The sequence below is a fragment of the Carcharodon carcharias genome (assembly GCF_017639515.1).
Source record: "Carcharodon carcharias isolate sCarCar2 chromosome 24 unlocalized genomic scaffold, sCarCar2.pri SUPER_24_unloc_1, whole genome shotgun sequence".
In the NCBI taxonomy this organism is placed as follows: domain Eukaryota; kingdom Metazoa; phylum Chordata; class Chondrichthyes; order Lamniformes; family Lamnidae; genus Carcharodon; species Carcharodon carcharias.
Genome location: NW_024470584.1, coordinates 2,393,247 through 2,412,332, shown reverse-complemented (window position 1 = coordinate 2,412,332; position 19,086 = coordinate 2,393,247). Strand labels below are relative to the sequence as shown.

The 19,086-nt window shown below is 52.3% G+C and overlaps 1 protein-coding gene across 2 annotated transcripts in view; it reads right to left on the bottom strand.

Moving 5' to 3' along the window:
• The window catches only part of LOC121273488 (nectin-4-like), a 228,773-nt gene that overhangs the window by 175,435 nt on the left and 34,252 nt on the right, over positions 1 to 19,086 (bottom strand). For both annotated transcript variants that reach the window (XM_041180659.1, XM_041180660.1), the window contains exons 3-4: positions 13,350 to 13,649; positions 11,588 to 11,705 (exon numbers count right to left, since the gene is read on the bottom strand). In XM_041180659.1, coding sequence (XP_041036593.1) covers positions 11,588 to 11,705; positions 13,350 to 13,649 — 418 coding nt within the window. The remainder of the gene's footprint in view (positions 1 to 11,587; positions 11,706 to 13,349; positions 13,650 to 19,086) is intronic.

Below are 19,086 nucleotides of genomic sequence, written 5' to 3'. Positions count from 1 at the left end.
AATCCCAATGGACCCAAAACCCTTCCCATTCACTCACACTGTCCACAATCCCAATGGACCCAAAACCCTTCCCATTCACTCGCAATGTCCACAATCCCAATGAACCCAAACCCCTTCCCATTCACTCTCACTGTCCACAATCCCAATGGACCCAAACCCCTTCCCATTCACTCTCACTGTACACAATCACAATGGACACAAACCCCTTGCCATTCACCCCCACTGTCCACAATACCAAAGGACCCAAACCCCTTCCCATTCCCTCCCACTGTCCACAATCCCTATGGAACAAAACCCCTTCCCATTCACTCCTACCGTCCACAATCCCAAATGACCCAAACCCTTGCCATTCACTCACACTGTACGCAATCCCAATGGACCGAAACCCCTTCCCATTCACTCCCAACTCCAAAATCCCAATGGACCTAAATTCCATCCCATTCACTTCCACTGACCACAATCCCATTGGAACCAAACCACTTCCCATTCACTCGCACTGTCCACAATCCCAATGGAACAAAAACCCTTTCCATTCAGTCCTACGGTCCACAATCCCAATGGACCCAAACCCCTTGCCATTCATTCCCACTGTACGCAATCCCAATGGACTGAAACCCCTTCCCATTCACTCCCACTGTCCACAGTCCCAATGGACCCAAAACAATTCCCATTCACTCCCACTGTCCACAATCCCAATGGACCCAAACCCCTTCCCATTGACTCCCACTGTCCACAATCCCAAGGGACCTAAACCCCTTCCCATTCACTCCCACTGTCCACAATCCCAATGGACCAAAAAACCCTTCCCAATCACATCCACTGCCCATAATCCCAATGGACCCAAACCCCTTCCCATTCACTCCCACTGTCCACTATCCCAATGGATCCAAGGCCCTTCCCATTCACTCCCACTGTCCACAATCCCAATGGACCCAAACTCCTTCCCATTCACTCTCACTGTCCACAATCTCAATGGAACCACACCCCTGCCCATTCACGCCCACTGTCCACAATCCCAATGGAACTAAACCCCTTCCCATTCCCTCCCACTGTCCACAATCCCAATGGATCCAAACCCCTTCCTATTCACTCCCAAGTCCGAAATCCCAATGGACCCAAATTCCTTCCCATTCACTCCCACTGACCACAATCCCAATGGACCCTAACCCCTTCCTATTCACTCGCACTGTCCACAAACCCAATGGTACAAAACCCCTTCCCATTCACTCCGACCGTCCAGAATCCCAATGGACCCCAACCCCTTGCCATTCACTCCCACTGTACGCAATCCCAATGGAACGAATCCCATCCAAATCACTCCCACCGTCCACAATCCCAGTGGACCCAAACCCCTTCCCATTCACTACTACTGTCACAATCACAATGGACGCAAACCACTTGCCATTCACTCCCACTGTCCACAATACCAAAGGACCCAAACCACCTTCCCATTCACTCCCACTGTCCACAATCCCAATGGACCCAATCCCCTTCCCATTCACTCCCACTGTCCACATTCCCAATGGAACTAAACCCCTTCCCATTCACTCCTACCGTCGACAATCCCAATGGACCCAAACCCTTGCCATTTACACACACTGTAGGCAATCCCAATGGACCGAAACCCAATCCCATTCACTCCCACTGTCCAAAAACCCAATGGACCCAAACCCCTTAACATTGAATTCCACTGTCCACAATACCAATGGACCTAAACACCTTCCCATTTACTCCCACTGTCCACAATCCCAATGGACACAAACCCCTTCCCTTTCACACACAATATCCACAATCCCATTGGATCCAAACCCCTTTCCATTCACTCCCACTGTCCACAATCCCAATGGACCCAAACCCCTTCCCATTCACTCCCACTGTCCACAATCCCAATGGACCCAAACCCCTTCCCATTCACTCCCACTGTCCACAATCCCAATGGACCCAAGCCCCTACACATTCACTCACACTGTCCACAATCCCAATGGACCCAAACCACTGCCCATTCACTCCCACAGTCCACAATCCAAATGGGCATAAAACACATCCAATTCATGCCCACTGTCCACAATCCCAATGGAACTAAACCCCTTCCCATTCACTCCTACCGTCCACAATCCCAATGGACCCAAAGCCTTGCCATTTACTCACACGGTATGCAATCCCAATGGACCGAAACCCCTTCCCATTCACTCCCAACTCCGAAATACCAATGGACCCAAATTCCTTCCCATTCACTCCCACCGACCACAATCCCAATGGACCCTAACCCCTTCCCATTCACTCACACTGTCCACAATCCCAATGGAACAAAACCCCTTCCCATTCACTCCTACGGTCCACAATCCCAATTGCCCCAAACCCCATGCCATTCAATCCCACTGTACGCAATCCCAATGGACTGAAACCCCTTCACATTCACTCCCACTGTCCACAATCCCGGTGGAAACCAACCCCTTCCCATTCACTCCCACTGTCCACAATCCCAATGGATGCAAAACACATCCCATTCACTCCCACTGTCCACAATCCCAATAGACCAAAAAAACATCCCATTCATTCCCACTGTCCACAATCCCAATAGACCAAAAACACATCCAATTCACTCCCACTGTCCACCATCCCAATGGACACATACCCCTTCCCATTCATTTCCATTTTCCACAAGCCCTAATGGACACAGAACCCTTCCTATTCATTCCCACTTTCCACAATATCAATGGACCCAAACCCCTTCCTATTCACTCCCACTGTCCACAATCCCAATGGACCCAAACTCCTTCCCATTCACTCTCACTGTCCACAATCCCAATGGACCCAAACCCCTTCAGATACACTCCCACAGTCCACAATTCAAATGGGCATAAATCCCATCCAATTCACTCCCACTGTCCACAATCCCGGTGGACCCCAACCCCTTCCCATTGACTCCCACTGTCCACAATCCCAATGGACCCAATCCCCTTCCCATTTCCTCCCACTGTCCACAATCCCAATGGACCCAAACGCCTTCCCATTCCCTCCCACGGTCCACAATCCCAATGGACCCAAACCCCTTCCCATTCACTCCCAAGTCTGAAATCACAATGGACCCAAATTCCTTCCCATTCACACCCACTGACCACAATCCCAATGGACCCTAACCCCTTCCCATTCACTTGCACTGTCCACAATCACAATGGAACAAAACGCCTTTCCATTTACTCCAACCGTCCACAATCCCAATCGACCAAAGCCCCTTGCCATTCACTCCCACTGTACGCAATCGCAATGGACTGAAAACCGTCCCATTCACTCCCACTGTACACAATCCCAGTGGAGCCAAACGCCTTCCCATTCACTCCCACCGTCCACAATCCCAGTGGCCCCAAACCCCTACCCATTAACTCCCACAGTCCACAATCCCAATGGATCCCTACCACTTCCCATTCACTCCCACTGTCCACAATACCAAATGACCCAAACCGCCTTTCCATTCACTCCCACTGTCCACAATCCCAATGGACCCAATCCCCTTCCCATTCCCTCCCACTGTCCACAATCACAATGGATCCAAACATCTTCCCATTCACTCCCAAGTCCGAAATCCAATGGACCCAAATTCCTTCCCATTCACAACCACTGCACACAATCCCAAAGGACCCAAACCCCTTCCCATTCACTCGCACTGTCCACAATCCCAATGGAACAAAACCCCTTCCCAGTCACTTCTACCGTCCACAATCCCAATGGACAAAAACCCTTTCCATTCACTCCCACTGTACGCAATCCCAATGGACCAAAACCCCTTCCCATTCACTCCCACTGTCCACAATCACAATGGACCCAACCCCATTCCCATTCACTCCTACTGTCCACAATCCCAATGGACCTAAGCCCCTTCCCATTCACTCGCAATGCCCACAATCCCAATGGACCCAAACCCCTTCCCATTCACTCCCACTGTCCACAATCCCAATGGACACAAACCCCATCCCATTCACTCCCACTGTCCACAATCCTAATGGACACAAACCCCTTCCCATTCACTCCCACTGTCCACAAACCCAAGGGACCCAAACCCATTCCCATTCACTCCCACTGTCCACAATCCCAAGGGACCAAAACCCCTTCCCATTCACTCCCACTGTCCACAATCGCAATGGACAAAAACCCCTTCCCTTTCACACCCAATATCCACAATCCAACTGGATCCAAACCCCTTCCCATTCACTCCCACTGCCCACAAACCCAATGGACCCAAACCCCTTCCCATTCACTCCCACTGTCCACTATCCCAATGGAACCAAGGCCCTTCCCATTCACACCCACTGTCCACAATCCCAATGGACCCAAACACCTTCCCATTCTCTCCCACTGTCCACAATCCCAATGGAACCAAACCCCTGCCCTTTCACTCCCACAGTTCACAATCCAAATGGGCATAAAGCCCATCCAATTCATGCCCACTGTCCACAATCCCAATGGACCAAATCCCCTTCCCATTCCCTCCCACTGTCCACAATCCCAATGGATCCAAACCCCTTCCCATTCACTCCCAAGTCCGAAATCCCAATGGACCCAAATTACTTCCCATTCACTCCAACTGACAACAATCCAAATGGACCCTAACCCCTTCCCATTCACTCTCACTGTCCACAATCCCAATGGAACAAAATCCCTTCCCATTAACTCCGAAAGTCCAGAATCCCAATGGACCCAAAACCCTTGCCATTCACTCCCACTGTACGCAATCTCAATGGACCGAATCCCCATCCAAATCACTCCCACCATCCACAATCCCAGTGGACCCAAACCCCTTCCCATTCACTCCCACTGTCCACAATACCAAAGGACCCAAACCACCTTCCCATTCACTCCCACTGTCCACAATCCCAATGGAACTAAACCCCTTCCCATTCACTCCGACCGTCCACAATCCCAATGGACCCAAACCCTTGACATTTACTCACACTGTGCGCAATCCCAATGGACCAAAACCCCTTCCCATTCACTCCCAACTCCGAAATCCCAATGGACCCAAACTCCTTCCCATTCACTCCCACTGACCACAATCCCAATGGACCCTAACCCCTTCCCATTCACTCACACTGTCCACAATCCCAATGGAACAAAACTCCTTTCCATTCACTCCTACCGTCCACAATCCCAATGGACCCAAACCCCTTCCCATTCCCTCCCACTGCCCACAATCCCAATGGATCCAAACACCTTCCCATTCACTCCCAAGTCCGAAATCACAATGGACCCAAATTCCTTCCCATTCACAACCACTGTACACAATCCCAAAGGACCCAAACCCCTTGACATTCACTCGCACTGTCCACAATCAAAATGGAACAAAACCCCTTCCCAATCACTCCTACAGTCCACAATCCCAATGGACAAAAACCCTTTCCATTCACTCCCACTGTACGCAATCCCAATGGACCAAAACCCCTTCCCATTCACTCCCACTGTCCACAATCCCAATGGACCCAAACCCATTCCCATTCACTCCTACTGTCCACAATCCCAATGGACCTAAGCCCCTTCCCATTCACTCCCACTGTCCACAATCCCAATGGACCCAAACCCCATCCGATTCACTCCCACTGTCCACAATCCTAAAGGACACAAAACCCTTCCCATTCACTCCCACTGTCCACAATCCCAATGGACCCAAACCCATTCCCATTGACTCCCACTGTCCAAAATCCCAATGGACCTAAACCCCTTCCAATTCACTCCCACTGTCCACAATCCCAATGGACACAAACCCCTTCCCTTTCAAACCCAATATCCACAATCCAATTGGATCAAAACCCCATCCCATTCACTCCCACTGTCCACAATCCAAATGGACCCAATCCCCTTCCCATTCACTCTCACTGTCCACAATCCCAATGGACCAAACACCTGCCCATTCACGCCCACTGTCCACAATCCCAATGGAACAAAACCCCTTCCCATTCCCTCCCACTGTCCACAATCCCAATGGATCCAAACCCCTTCCCATTCACTCCCAGGTCTGAAATCCCAATGGACCCAAATTACTTCCCATTCACTCCCACTGACCACAATCCCAATGGACCCTAACCCCTTAATATTCACTCGCACTGTCCACAATCCTAATGGAACAAAACCCCTTCTAATTCACTCCGACCGTCCACAATCCCAATGGACCCAAACCCCTTGCCATTCACTCCCACTGTATGCAATCCCAATGGACCGCATCCACTTCCCATTCACTCCCACCGTCCACAATCCTAGTGGACCCAAACCCCTTCCCATTCACTCCTACTGCCCACAATCACAATGGACACAAACCCCTTGCCATTCACCCCCACTGTCCACAATACCAAAGGATCCAAACCCCTTCCCATTCACTCCCACTGTACGCAATCCCAATGGACCGAATCCCCATCCAAATCACTCCCACCGTCCACAATCCCAGTGGACCCAAACCCCTTCCCATTCACTACTACTGTCACAATCACAATGGACGCAAACCCCTTGCCATTCACTCCCACTGTCCACAATACCAAAGGACCCAAACCACCTTCCCATTCACTCCCACTGTCCACAATCCCAATGGAACTAAACCCCTTCCCATTCACTCCTACCGTCGACAATCCCAATGGACCCAAACCCTTGCCATTTACACACACTGTAGGCAATCCCAATGGACCGAAACCCATTCCCATTCACTCCCACTGTCCAAAAACCCAATGGACCCAAACCCCTTAACATTGAATTCCACTGTCCACAATCCCAAAGGACTCAAACTTCATCCCATTAACTCACACTGTCCACAATCCCAATGGACCCAAACACCTTCCCATGCACTCCCAGTGTGCACAATTCCAATGGACCCAAAGCACTTCCTATTCACTCCCACTGTACCCAAACTCAATGGAACAAAAACCCTTCCCACTCACTACCACTGTCCACAATCCTAATGGATACGAATCCCTTCCCATTCACTCCTACTGACCACAATCCCAATGAACCCAAACCCCTTCCCATTCACTCCCACTGTCCACAATCCCAATGGATCCAAACCCCTTCACATTCACTCCCACTGTCCACAATTGCAATGGATCCAAACCCCTTCACATTCACCCCCACTGTCCACAATACCAATGGACCAAAACCCTTTCCCATTCACTCCCAATGTCCACAATCCCAATGGACCCAGACCCCTTCCCAGTAACTCCCACTGTCCACAATCCCAATGGACCAAACCCTTTCCCATTCACTCCCAATGTCCACAATCCCAATGGACCCAGACCCCTTCCCAGTAACTCCCACTGTCGATAATCCCATTGGATCCAAACTCCTTCCCATTCACTCCCACTATCCACAATCCCAATGGACCTAAACCCCTTCCCATTCACTCTGACTGCCCACAATCCCAATGGACCCAAATCCCTTCCCATTCACTCCCACTGTCCACAATGCCAATGGATCCAAACCCCTTCCCATTCACTCCCACTGTCCACAATCCCAATGGACCCAAACCCCTTCCCATTCACTCCCACTGTCCACAATCCCAATGGACACAAACCCCTTCCCATTCACTCCCACTATCCACAATCCCAATGGACCCAAACCCCTTCCCATTCACTCACACTGTCCACAAACCCAATGCACCCAAACCCCTTCCCAATCACTCCCACTGTCCACAATCCCAATGGACCCAAACACCTTCCCATTCACTCTCACTGTCCACAATCCCAATGGACCCAAACCACTTCCCATTCACTCCCACTGTCCACAAACCCAATGGACCCAAACCCCTTCCCATTCACTCGCACTGCCCACAATCCCAATGTACCCAAATCCCTTCCCATTCACTCCCGCTTTCCACAATCCCAATGTATCCAAATCCCTTCCCATTCACTCGCACTGTACACAATCCGAATGGACCCAAAACCCTTCTCACTCACTCCCACCGTCCACAACCCAGTAGACCCAAACCCCTTCCTATTCATTCGCACTGTCCAAAATCCCAATGGACCCAAAACCCTTCCCATTCACTCACACTGTCCACAATCCCAATGGACCCAAAACCCTTCCCATTCACTCGCAATGTCCACAATCCCAATGAACCCAAACCCCTTCCCATTCACTCTCACTGTCCACAATCCCAATGGACCCAAACCCCTTACCATTCACTCGCACTGTCCACAAACCCAATGGACCCAAAACCCTTCCCATTCACTCCCACTGCCCACAATCCCAATGTACCCAAACCCCTTCCCATTCACTCCCACTGCCCACAATCCCAATATACCCAAACACCTTCCCATTCACTCCCACTTTCCACAATCCTAATGTATCCAAACCCCTTCCCATTCACTCACACTGTACACAATCCGAACGGACCCAAAACCCTTCTCACTCACTCCCACCGTCCACAACCCAGTGGACCCAAACCCCTTCCCATTCATTCACACTGTCCAAAATCCCAATGGACCCAAACACGTTCCCATTCACTCCCACTCACCACAATCACAATGGACCCAAACCACTTTCCCTTCAGTCGCACTGTCCACAATCTCAATGCACCCAATCCGTTCCCTTTCATTCCCACTGTCCACTATCCCAAAGGACTCAAACTTCATCCCATTAACTCACACTGTCCACAATCCCAAAGGACCCAAATACCTTCCCATGCACTCCCAGTGTCCACAATTGCAATGGACCCAAACCACTTCCCATTCACTCCCACTGTACCCAAACCCAATGGAACCAAAACCCTTCCCACTCACTACCACTGTCCACAATCCTAATGGATACGAATCCCTTCCCATTCACTCCTACTGACCACAATCCCAATGAACCCAAACCCCTTCCCATTCACTCCCACTGTCCACAATCCCAATGGATCCAAACCCCTTCACATTCACTCCCACTGTCCACAATTGCAATGGATCCAAACCCCTTCACATTCACCCCCACTGTCCACAATACCAATGGACCAAAACCCTTTCCCATTCACTCCCAATGTCCACAATCCCAATGGACCCAGACCCCTTCCCAGTAACTCCCACTGTCCACAATCCCAATGGACCAAACCCTTTCCCATTCACTCCCAATGTCCACAATCCCAATGGACCCAGACCCCTTCCCAGTAACTCCCACTGTCGACAATCCCATTGGATCCAAACCCCTTCCCATTCACTCCCACTATCCACAATCCCAATGGACCTAAACCCCTTCCCATTCACTCTGACTGCCCACAATCCCAATGGACCCAAATCCCTTCCCATTCACTCCCACTGTCCACAATGCCAATGGATCCAAACCCCTTCCCATTCACTCCCACTGTCCACAATCCCAATGGACCCAAACCCCTTCCCATTCACTCCCACTGTCCACAATCCCAATGGACACAAACCCCTTCCCATTCACTCCCACTATCCACAATCCCAATGGACCCAAACCCCTTCCCATTCACTCACACTGTCCACAAACCCAATGCACCCAAACCCCTTCCCAATCACTCCCACTGTCCACAATCCCAATGGACCCAAACACCTTCCCATTCACTCTCACTGTCCACAATCCCAATGGACCCAAACCACTTCCCATTCACTCCCACTGTCCACAAACCCAATGGACCCAAACCCCTTCCCATTCACTCGCACTGCCCACAATCCCAATGTACCCAAATCCCTTCCCATTCACTCCCGCTTTCCACAATCCCAATGTATCCAAATCCCTTCCCATTCACTCGCACTGTACACAATCCGAATGGACCCAAAACCCTTCTCACTCACTCCCACCGTCCACAACCCAGTAGACCCAAACCCCTTCCTATTCATTCGCACTGTCCAAAATCCCAATGGACCCAAAACCCTTCCCATTCACTCACACTGTCCACAATCCCAATGGACCCAAAACCCTTCCCATTCACTCGCAATGTCCACAATCCCAATGAACCCAAACCCCTTCCCATTCACTCTCACTGTCCACAATCCCAATGGACCCAAACCCCTTACCATTCACTCGCACTGTCCACAAACCCAATGGACCCAAAACCCTTCCCATTCACTCCCACTGCCCACAATCCCAATGTACCCAAACCCCTTCCCATTCACTCCCACTGCCCACAATCCCAATATACCCAAACACCTTCCCATTCACTCCCACTTTCCACAATCCTAATGTATCCAAACCCCTTCCCATTCACTCACACTGTACACAATCCGAACGGACCCAAAACCCTTCTCACTCACTCCCACCGTCCACAACCCAGTGGACCCAAACCCCTTCCCATTCATTCACACTGTCCAAAATCCCAATGGACCCAAACACGTTCCCATTCACTCCCACTCACCACAATCACAATGGACCCAAACCACTTTCCCTTCAGTCGCACTGTCCACAATCTCAATGCACCCAATCCGTTCCCTTTCATTCCCACTGTCCACTATCCCAAAGGACTCAAACTTCATCCCATTAACTCACACTGTCCACAATCCCAAAGGACCCAAATACCTTCCCATGCACTCCCAGTGTCCACAATTGCAATGGACCCAAACCACTTCCCATTCACTCCCACTGTACCCAAACCCAATGGAACCAAAACCCTTCCCACTCACTACCACTGTCCACAATCCCAATGGATATGAATCCCTTCCCATTCATTCCCACTGACCACAATCCCAATGAACCCAAACCCCTTCCCATTCACTCCCTCTGTCCACAATCCCAATGGATCCAAACCCCTTCACATTCACTCCCACTGTCCACAATACCAATGGACCAAAACCCTTTCCTATTCACTCCCAATGTCCACAATCCCAATGGACCCAAACCCCTTCCCATTCACTCCCACTGTCCACAATCCCAATGGACACAAACCACTTCCCATTCACTACCACTGTCCACAATCCCAATGGACCCAAACCCCTTCCCATTAACTCCCACTGTCCACAATCCCAATGGATCTAAACCCCTTCCCATTCACTCCCACTGACCACCATCCCAATGGACACAAACCCCTTCCCTTTCACACCCAATGTCCACAATCCCATTGGATCCAAACTCCTTCCCATTCACTCCCACTATCCACAATCCCAATGGACCTAAACCCCTTCCCATTCACTCCCACTGCCCACAATCCCAATGGACCCAAACCCCTTCCCATTCACTCCCACTGTCCACAATCCCAATGGACCCAAACTCCTTCCCATTCACTCCCACTGTCCACAATCCCAATGGACCCAAACCCCTTCCCATTCACTCCCACTGTCCACAATCCCAATGTACCCAAACCACTTCCCATTCACTCCCACTGTCCACAATTCCAATGGACCCAAACCCCTTCCCATTCACTCCCACTGTCCACAATTCCAATGGACCCAAACCCCTTCCCATTCACTCCCACTGTCTACAATCCCAATGGACCCAAACCCCTTCCCATTCACTCCCACTGTCCACAATCCCAATGGACCCAAACCCCTTCCCATTCACTCCCACTGTCCACAATCCCAATGGACCCAAAACCCTTCCCATTCACTCCCACTGTCCACAATCCCAATGGACCCAAACCCCTTCCTAATAACACCTTCTGTCCACAATCCCAATGAACTTTCACCTGCTCCAAACAATGCCAATGGCTGGAGGATTCCCGTTCTCTTCACAGGTTAGCTCAGCATTTTCCATCCCCACATACCAGTCATTCGAGGATTTACGGATGGAGACTTCTGGAACATCTGCCGGAAGGAAGGGTTGGAGATCCATCAATACATAAAAGGCTGGGCGGGAAGTAATGAGAATACCCCCTCTCGCAAATTAGCTTCAGGCTAAATTTCCAGACATACTGTCCCCATCAAACACTCCCAGGACAGGTACAGAATGGGGTTACATACAGAGTAAATCTCCCTCTACACTGTCCCCATCAAACACTCCCAGGACAGGTACAGCACGGGGTTAGATACAGAGTAAACCACCCATTAGACTGTCTACATCAAACACTCCCAGGACAGGTACAGCACGGGGTTAGATACAGAGTAAAGCTCCTTCTACACTGTACCCATTAAAAACTCGCAGGACAGGTACAGCACGGGGTTAGATAGACTGTAAATCTCCCTCTACTCTGTCCCCATCAAACACTCCCAGGACAGGTACAGCACAGGGTTAGATACAGAGTAAATCTCCCCTACACTGTCCCCATCAAACACTCCCAGGACAGGTACAGCACGGGGTTAGATACACAGTAAATCTCCCTCTACACTGTCCCCATCAAACACTCCCAGGACAGGTACAGCACAGGGTTAGATAGAGTGTAAATCTCCCTCTACACTGTCCCCATCAAACACTCCCAGGACAGGTACAGCACGGGGTTAGATACAGAGTAAATCTCCCTCTACACCGTCCCCATCAAACACACGCAGGACAGGTACAGCACGGGGTTAGATACAGAGTAAATGTCCCTCTACAATGACCTCAACAAACACTCACAGTACAGTTACAGCATGTGGTTAGATAGAGTGTAAATCTCCCTCTACACTGTCCCCATCAAACACTCCCAGGACAGGTACAGCACAGGGTTAGATAGAGTGTAAATCTCCCTCTACACTGTCCCCATCAAACACTCCCAGGACAGGTACAGCACGGGGTTAGATACAGAGTAAATCTCCCTCTACACTGTCCCCATCAAACACTCCCAGGACAGGTACAGCACAGGGTTAGATACAGAGTAAATCTCCCTCTACACCGTCCCCATCAAACACTCCCAGGACAGGTACAGCACGGGGTTAGATACAGAGTAAATCTCCCTCTACACTGTCCCCATCAAACACTCCCAGGACAGGTACAGCACGGGGTTAGATACAGAGTAAATCTCCCTCTACACTGTCCCCATCAAACACTCCCAGGACAGGTACAGCACGGGGTTAGATACAGAGTAAATCTCCCTCTACACCGTCCCCATCAAACACTCCCAGGACAGGTACAGCACGGGGTTAGATACAGAGTAAATCTCCCTCTACACTGTCCCCATCAAACACACGCAGGACAGGTACAGCACGGGGTTAGATACAGAGTAAATGTCCCTCTACAATGACCTCAACAAACACTCACAGTACAGTTACAGCATGTGGTTAGATAGAGTGTAAATCTCCCTCTACACTGTCCCCATCAAACACTCCCAGGACAGGTACAGCATGGGGTTAGATACAGAGTAAATCTCCCTCTACACTGTCCCCATCAAACACTCCCAGGACAGGTACAGCACGGGGTTAGATACAGAGTAAATCTCCCTCTACACTGTCCCCATCAAACACTCCCAGGACAGGTACAGCACAGGGTTAGATACAGAGTAATGCTCCCTCTACCCCGCTGTGTGAAATACTCACAGTACACACTGAGTTGGTGATCTAGACGTGCTGGCTTGGCGAACGTGGAGTGGTTGACCAGGCAGGAGAGTTTCTGACCCTCCATGGACCGGACTGGGTCCAGGTAGAATCTGCTGCTGATGGTGGTGGTGCCGTTGGTGTTCTCGATGAAGGCTTCCTCTTGTTTGCCGGCCACCTCGCTCTCCCATCTGATGGTCGCTCGCGGGGAGCTCCCTGTGGTCACACAGGTAGCGGCCAATGCCCCCCTGTCACCCTCAAGCAAAGCTCGTTCTCCTGGTATGATAGAGATCTGTGGGGGAACTGTGGGGAGGGGATCGAGGGAAGGGAGGGGGAGAGAGAGGAGAGGGATGGAGGAGGGAGGAGAGAGAGAAGGGGAAGAGACGGAGAGGGTGAGAGAGAGAGGAAAGAGGAGAGGGAGGGAGAGACGGAGGGAGGGGAGTGAGGGAGGGGGAGGAGAGATAGAGAGGCAAGGAAAGCGGAAGGGGAGAGGTGAGAAGGAAGGAAAGAGGAGGGAGGGAAGGAGGGAGGGAGGGTGGGAGGAGGGTGGTAGTGAGGGAGAGAGGGAGGAGGGAGGGAGAGGGAAGAAAGAGGATTGAGATGGGGAGGTGGATGGAGGGAGTGGTAGGAGCGAGCAGAGAGTTGGTGGGAGGAAAGAGAGGGAGAGGGAGCGAGGAAGAGGGAGTGAGGAAGGGAGGGGGAGTGAGGAAGGGAGGGGGAGTGAGGAAGGGAGGGGGAGTGAGGAAGGGAGGGGGAGTGAGGAAGGGAGGGGGAGTGAGGGAGAGGTAGTGAGGAAGAGAGAGGGAGTGAGGTAGGGAGAGGGAGTGAGGAAGGGAGAGGGAGTGAGGAAGGGAGAGGGAGTGAGGTAGGGAGAGGTAGTGAGGTAGGGAGAGGGAGTGAGGAAGGGAGAGGGAGTGAGGAAGGGAGAGGTAGTGAGGAAGGGAGAGGGAGTGAGGTAGGGAGAGGGAGTGAGGAAGGGAGAGGGAGTGAGGAAGAGAGAGGAGAGGGGGAAAGTCGGGGAGACAGAGAGGGGACAGGAGAGAGAGAGGAATGAGGAAAGGGAGGGAGGGAAAGAGAGAGGGAGGGAGTGAAAAAGGGTGGCGAGAAGAGTGAGGGGGGAGGGAGCAGAGGGGGAGAGAGAGGGAGGGAGGAGGGGTGAGGGAAAGAGAGAGACAGAGGAAACAGGATAAAGGGGGAGGGGGAGAGAGAGAGAGGGGGGGGCAGAGACAGGAAGAGAGAGCGGGTGAGCGGGAGAGAGAGAGAGGAGGAGAGAGAGCGGGTGAGCGGGAGAGAGGTATGGGGAAAGAGACATTGAGGAGGAGAGGGAGGGGTAGGGGGAGAGATTGGGAGCGAGAGAGACAGAGCAAGGTGGGAGAGAGAGAGATAGAGCAAGGTGGGAGTGAGAGAGACAGAGCAAGGTGGGAGAGAGAGAGAGACAGAGCAAGGTGGGAGAGAGAGAGACAGAGCAAGGTGGGAGAGAGAGCGACAGAGCAAGGTGGGAGAGAGAGAGATAGAGCAAGGTGGGAGAGAGAGAGACAGAGCAAGGTGGGAGAGAGAGAGACAGAGCAAGGTGGGAGAGAGAGACAGAGCAAGGTGGGAGAGAGAGAGACAGAGCAAGGTGGGAGAGAGAGAGACAGAGCAAGGTGGGAGAGAGAGAGATAGAGCAAGGTGGGAGAGAGAGAGACAGAGCAAGGTGGGAGAGAGAGAGACAGAGCAAGGTGGGAGAGAGACAGAGCAACGTGGGAGAGAGAGAGAGCAAGGTGGGAGAGAGAGCGACAGAGCATGGTGGGAGAGAGAGAGAGAGACAGAGCAAGGTGGGAGTGAGAGAGACAGAGCAAGGTGGGAGAGACACAGACAGAGTAAGGTGGGAGAGAGACAAACAGAACAAGGTGGGAGAGAGAGAGACAAAGCAAGGTGGGCGAGAGATAGAGACAGAGCAAGGTGGGAGAGAGAGAGAGCAAGGTGGGAGAGAGAGATAGAGCAAGTTGGGAGCGAGAGAGACAGAGCACGGTGGGAGAGAGAGAGACAGACCAAGGTGGGAGTGAGAGAGACAGAGCAAGGTGGGAGAGAGAGAGAGAGACAGAGCAAGGTGGGAGAGAGAGAGACAGAGCAAGGTGGGAGAGAGAGAGAGAGACAGAGCAAGGTGGGAGAGAGAGAGATACAGAGCAAGGTGGGAGAGAGAGAGACAGAGCAAGGTGGGAGAGAGAGAGACAGAGCAAGGTGGGAGAGAGAGAGACAGAGCAAGATGGGAGAGAGGGAGACAGAGCAAGGTGGGAGAGAGAGAGACAGAGCAAGATGGGAGAGAGGGAGACAGAGCAAGGTGGGAGAGAGAGAGACAGAGCAAGGTGGGAGCGAGAGAGACAGAGCAAGGTGGGAGAGAGAGAGACAGAGCAAGGTGGGAGAGAGATAGACAGAGCAAGATGGGAGAGAGGGAGACAGAGCAAGGTGGGAGTGAGAGCGAGAATAAAAGGTGGGAGTGAGAGAGATAGAGCAAGGTGGGAGAGAGAGAGACAGAGCAAGGTGGGAGAGAGAGAGAGACAGAGCAAGGTGGGAGAGAGAGAGACAGAGCAAGGTGGGAGAGAGAGACAGAGCAAGGTGGGAGCGAGAGAGACAGAGCAAGGTGGGAGAGAGGGAGACAGAGCAAGGTGGGAGTGAGAGCGAGAATAAAAGGTGGGAGTGAGAGAGATAGAGCAAGGTGGGAGAGAGAGAGACAGAGCATGGTGCGAGAGAGAGAGACAGAGCAAGGTGGGAGAGGGAGAGACAGAGCAAAGTGGGAGAGAGAGAGAGAGAGCAAGGTGGGAGAGAGAGCGACAGAGCAACGTGGGAGAGAGAGGGAGACAGAGCAAGGTGGGAGAGAGAGCGACAGAGCACGGTGGTAGAGAGAGAGACAGAGCAAGGTGGGAGTGAGAGAGACAGAGCAAGGTGGGAGTGAGAGAGACAGAGCAAGGTGGGAGAGAGAGAGACAGAGCAAGGTGGGAGAGACACAGACAGAGCAAGGTGGGAGAGAGACAAACAGAACAAGGTGGGAGAGAGAGAGACAGAGCAAGGTGGGAGAGAGAGAGACAAAGCAAGGTGGGCGAGAGAGAGAGACAGAGCAAGGTGGGAGAGAGAGATAGAGCAAGTTGGGAGCGAGAGAGACAGAGAAATATGGGAGAGAGAGAGACAGAGCAAGGTGGGAGAGAGAGAGAGACAGAGCAAGGTGGGAGAGAGAGAGAGACAGAGCAAGGTGGGAGAGAGAGAGACAGAGCAAGGTGGGAGAGAGAGAGAGACAGAGCAAGGTGGGAGAGAGAGAGACAGAGCAAGGTGGGAGAGAGAGAGACAGAGCAAGGTGGGAGTGAGAGCGAGAGTAAAAGGTGGGAGTGAGAGAGATAGAGCAAGGTGGGAGAGAGAGAGACAGAGCAAGGTGAGAGAGAGAGAGACAGAGCAAGGTGGGAGAGAGAGAGACAGAGCAAGATGGGAGAGAGGGAGACAGAGCAAGGTGGGAGTGAGAGCGAGAATAAAAGGTGGGAGTGAGAGAGATAGAGCAAGGTGGGAGAGAGAGAGACAGAGCAAGGTGGGAGAGAGAGAGAGACAGAGCAAGGTGGGAGAGAGAGAGACAGAGCAAGGTGGGAGAGAGAGACAGAGCAAGGTGGGAGCGAGAGATACAGAGCAAGGTGGGAGAGAGGGAGACAGAGCAAGGTGGGAGTGAGAGCGAGAATAAAAGGTGGGAGTGAGAGAGATAGAGCAAGGTGGGAGAGAGAGAGACAGAGCAAGGTGCGAGAGAGAGAGACAGAGCAAGGTGGGAGAGGGAGAGACAGAGCAAGGTGGGAGAGAGATAGAGCAAGGTGGGAGAGAGAGAGACAGAGCAAGGTGCGAGAGAGAGAGACAGAGCAAGGTGGGAGAGGGAGAGACAGAGCAAGGTGGGAGAGAGAGAGACAGAGCAAGGTGCGAGAGAGAGAGACAGAGCAAGGTGGGAGAGGGAGAGACAGAGCAAGGTGGGAGAGAGAGAGACAGAGCAAGGTGCGAGAGAGAGAGACAGAGCAAGGTGGGAGAGGGAGAGACAGAGCAAAGTGGGAGAGAGAGAGAGAGAGCAAGGTGGGAGAGAGAGCGACAAAGCAACGTGGGAGAGAGAGAGAGAGAGAGCAAGGTGGGAGAGAGAGCGACAGAGCATGGTGGGAGAGAGAGAGACAGAGCAAGGTGGGAGTGAGAGAGACAGAGCAAGGTGGGAGAGACACAGACAGAGCAAGGTGGGAGAGAGACAAACAGAACAAGGTGGGAGAGAGAGAGACAGAGCAAGGTGGGAGAGAGAGAGACAAAGCAAGGTGGGCGAGAGAGAGAGACAGAGCAAGGTGGGAGAGAGAGATAGAGCAAGTTGGGAGCGAGAGAGACAGAGAAAGGTGGGAGAGAGAGAGACAGAGCAAGGTGGGAGAGAGAGAGAGACAGAGCAAGGTGGGAGAGAGAGAGACAGAGCAAGGTGGGAGAGAGAGAGACAGAGCAAGGTGGGAGCGAGAGAGACAGAGCAAGGTGGGAGAGAGAGAGAGACAGAGCAAGGTGGGAGAGAGAGAGACAGAGCAAGGTGGGAGAGAGAGAGAGACAGAGCAAGGTGGGAGAGAGAGAGACAGAGCAAGGTGGGAGCGAGAGAGACAGAGCAAGGTGGGAGAGAGAGAGACAGAGCAATGTGGGAGTGAGAGAGACAGAGCAATGTGGGAGTGAGAGCGAGAGTAAAAGGTGGGAGTGAGAGAGACAGAGCAAGGTGGGAGCGAGAGAGACAGAGCAAGGTGGGAGAGAGAGAGACAGAGCAAGGTGGGAGAGACACAGACAGAGCAAGGTGGGAGAGAGACAAACAGAACAAGGTGGGAGAGAGAGAGACAGAGCAAGGTGGGAGAGAGAGAGACAAAGCAAGGTGGGCGAGAGAGAGAGACAGAGCAAGGTGGGAGAGAGAGATAGAGCAAGTTGGGAGCGAGAGAGACAGAGAAAGGTGGGAGAGAGAGAGACAGAGCAAGGTGGGAGAGAGAGAGAGACAGAGCAAGGTGGGAGAGAGAGAGACAGAGCAAGGTGGGAGAGAGAGAGACAGAGCAAGGTGGGAGCGAGAGAGACAGAGCAAGGTGGGAGAGAGAGAGAGACAGAGCAAGGTGGGAGAGAGAGAGAGACAGAGCAAGGTGGGAGAGAGAGAGACAGAGCAAGGTGGGAGAGAGAGAGAGACAGAGCAAGGTGGGAGAGAGAGAGACAGAGCAAGGTGGGAGTGAGAGAGACAGAGCAATGTGGGAGTGAGAGCGAGAGTAAAAGGTGGGAGTGAGAGAGACAGAGCAAGGTGGGAGCGAGAGAGACAGAGCAAGGTGGGAGAGAGAGAGACAGAGCAAGGTGGGAGAGAGAGAGACAGAGCAAGGTGGGAGAGAGAGAGACAGAGCAAGGTGGGAGCGAGAGAGACAGAGCAAGGTGGGAGAGAGAGAGACAGAGCAAGGTGGGAGAGAGACAGAGCAAGGTGGGAGTGAGAGAGACAGAGCAAGGTGGGAGTGAGAGCGAGAGTAAAAGGTGGGAGTGAGAGAGACAGAGCAAGGTGGGAGAGAGAGAGACAGAGCAAGGTGGGAGCGAGAGAGACAGAGCAAGGTGGGAGAGAGAGAGACAGAGCAAGGTGGGAGAGAGAGACAGAGCAAGGTGGGAGTGAGAGAGACAGAGCAAGGTGGGAGTGAGAGCGAGAGTAAAAGGTGGGAGTGAGAGAGACAGAGCAAGGTGGGAGTGAGAGAGACAGAGCAAGGTGGGA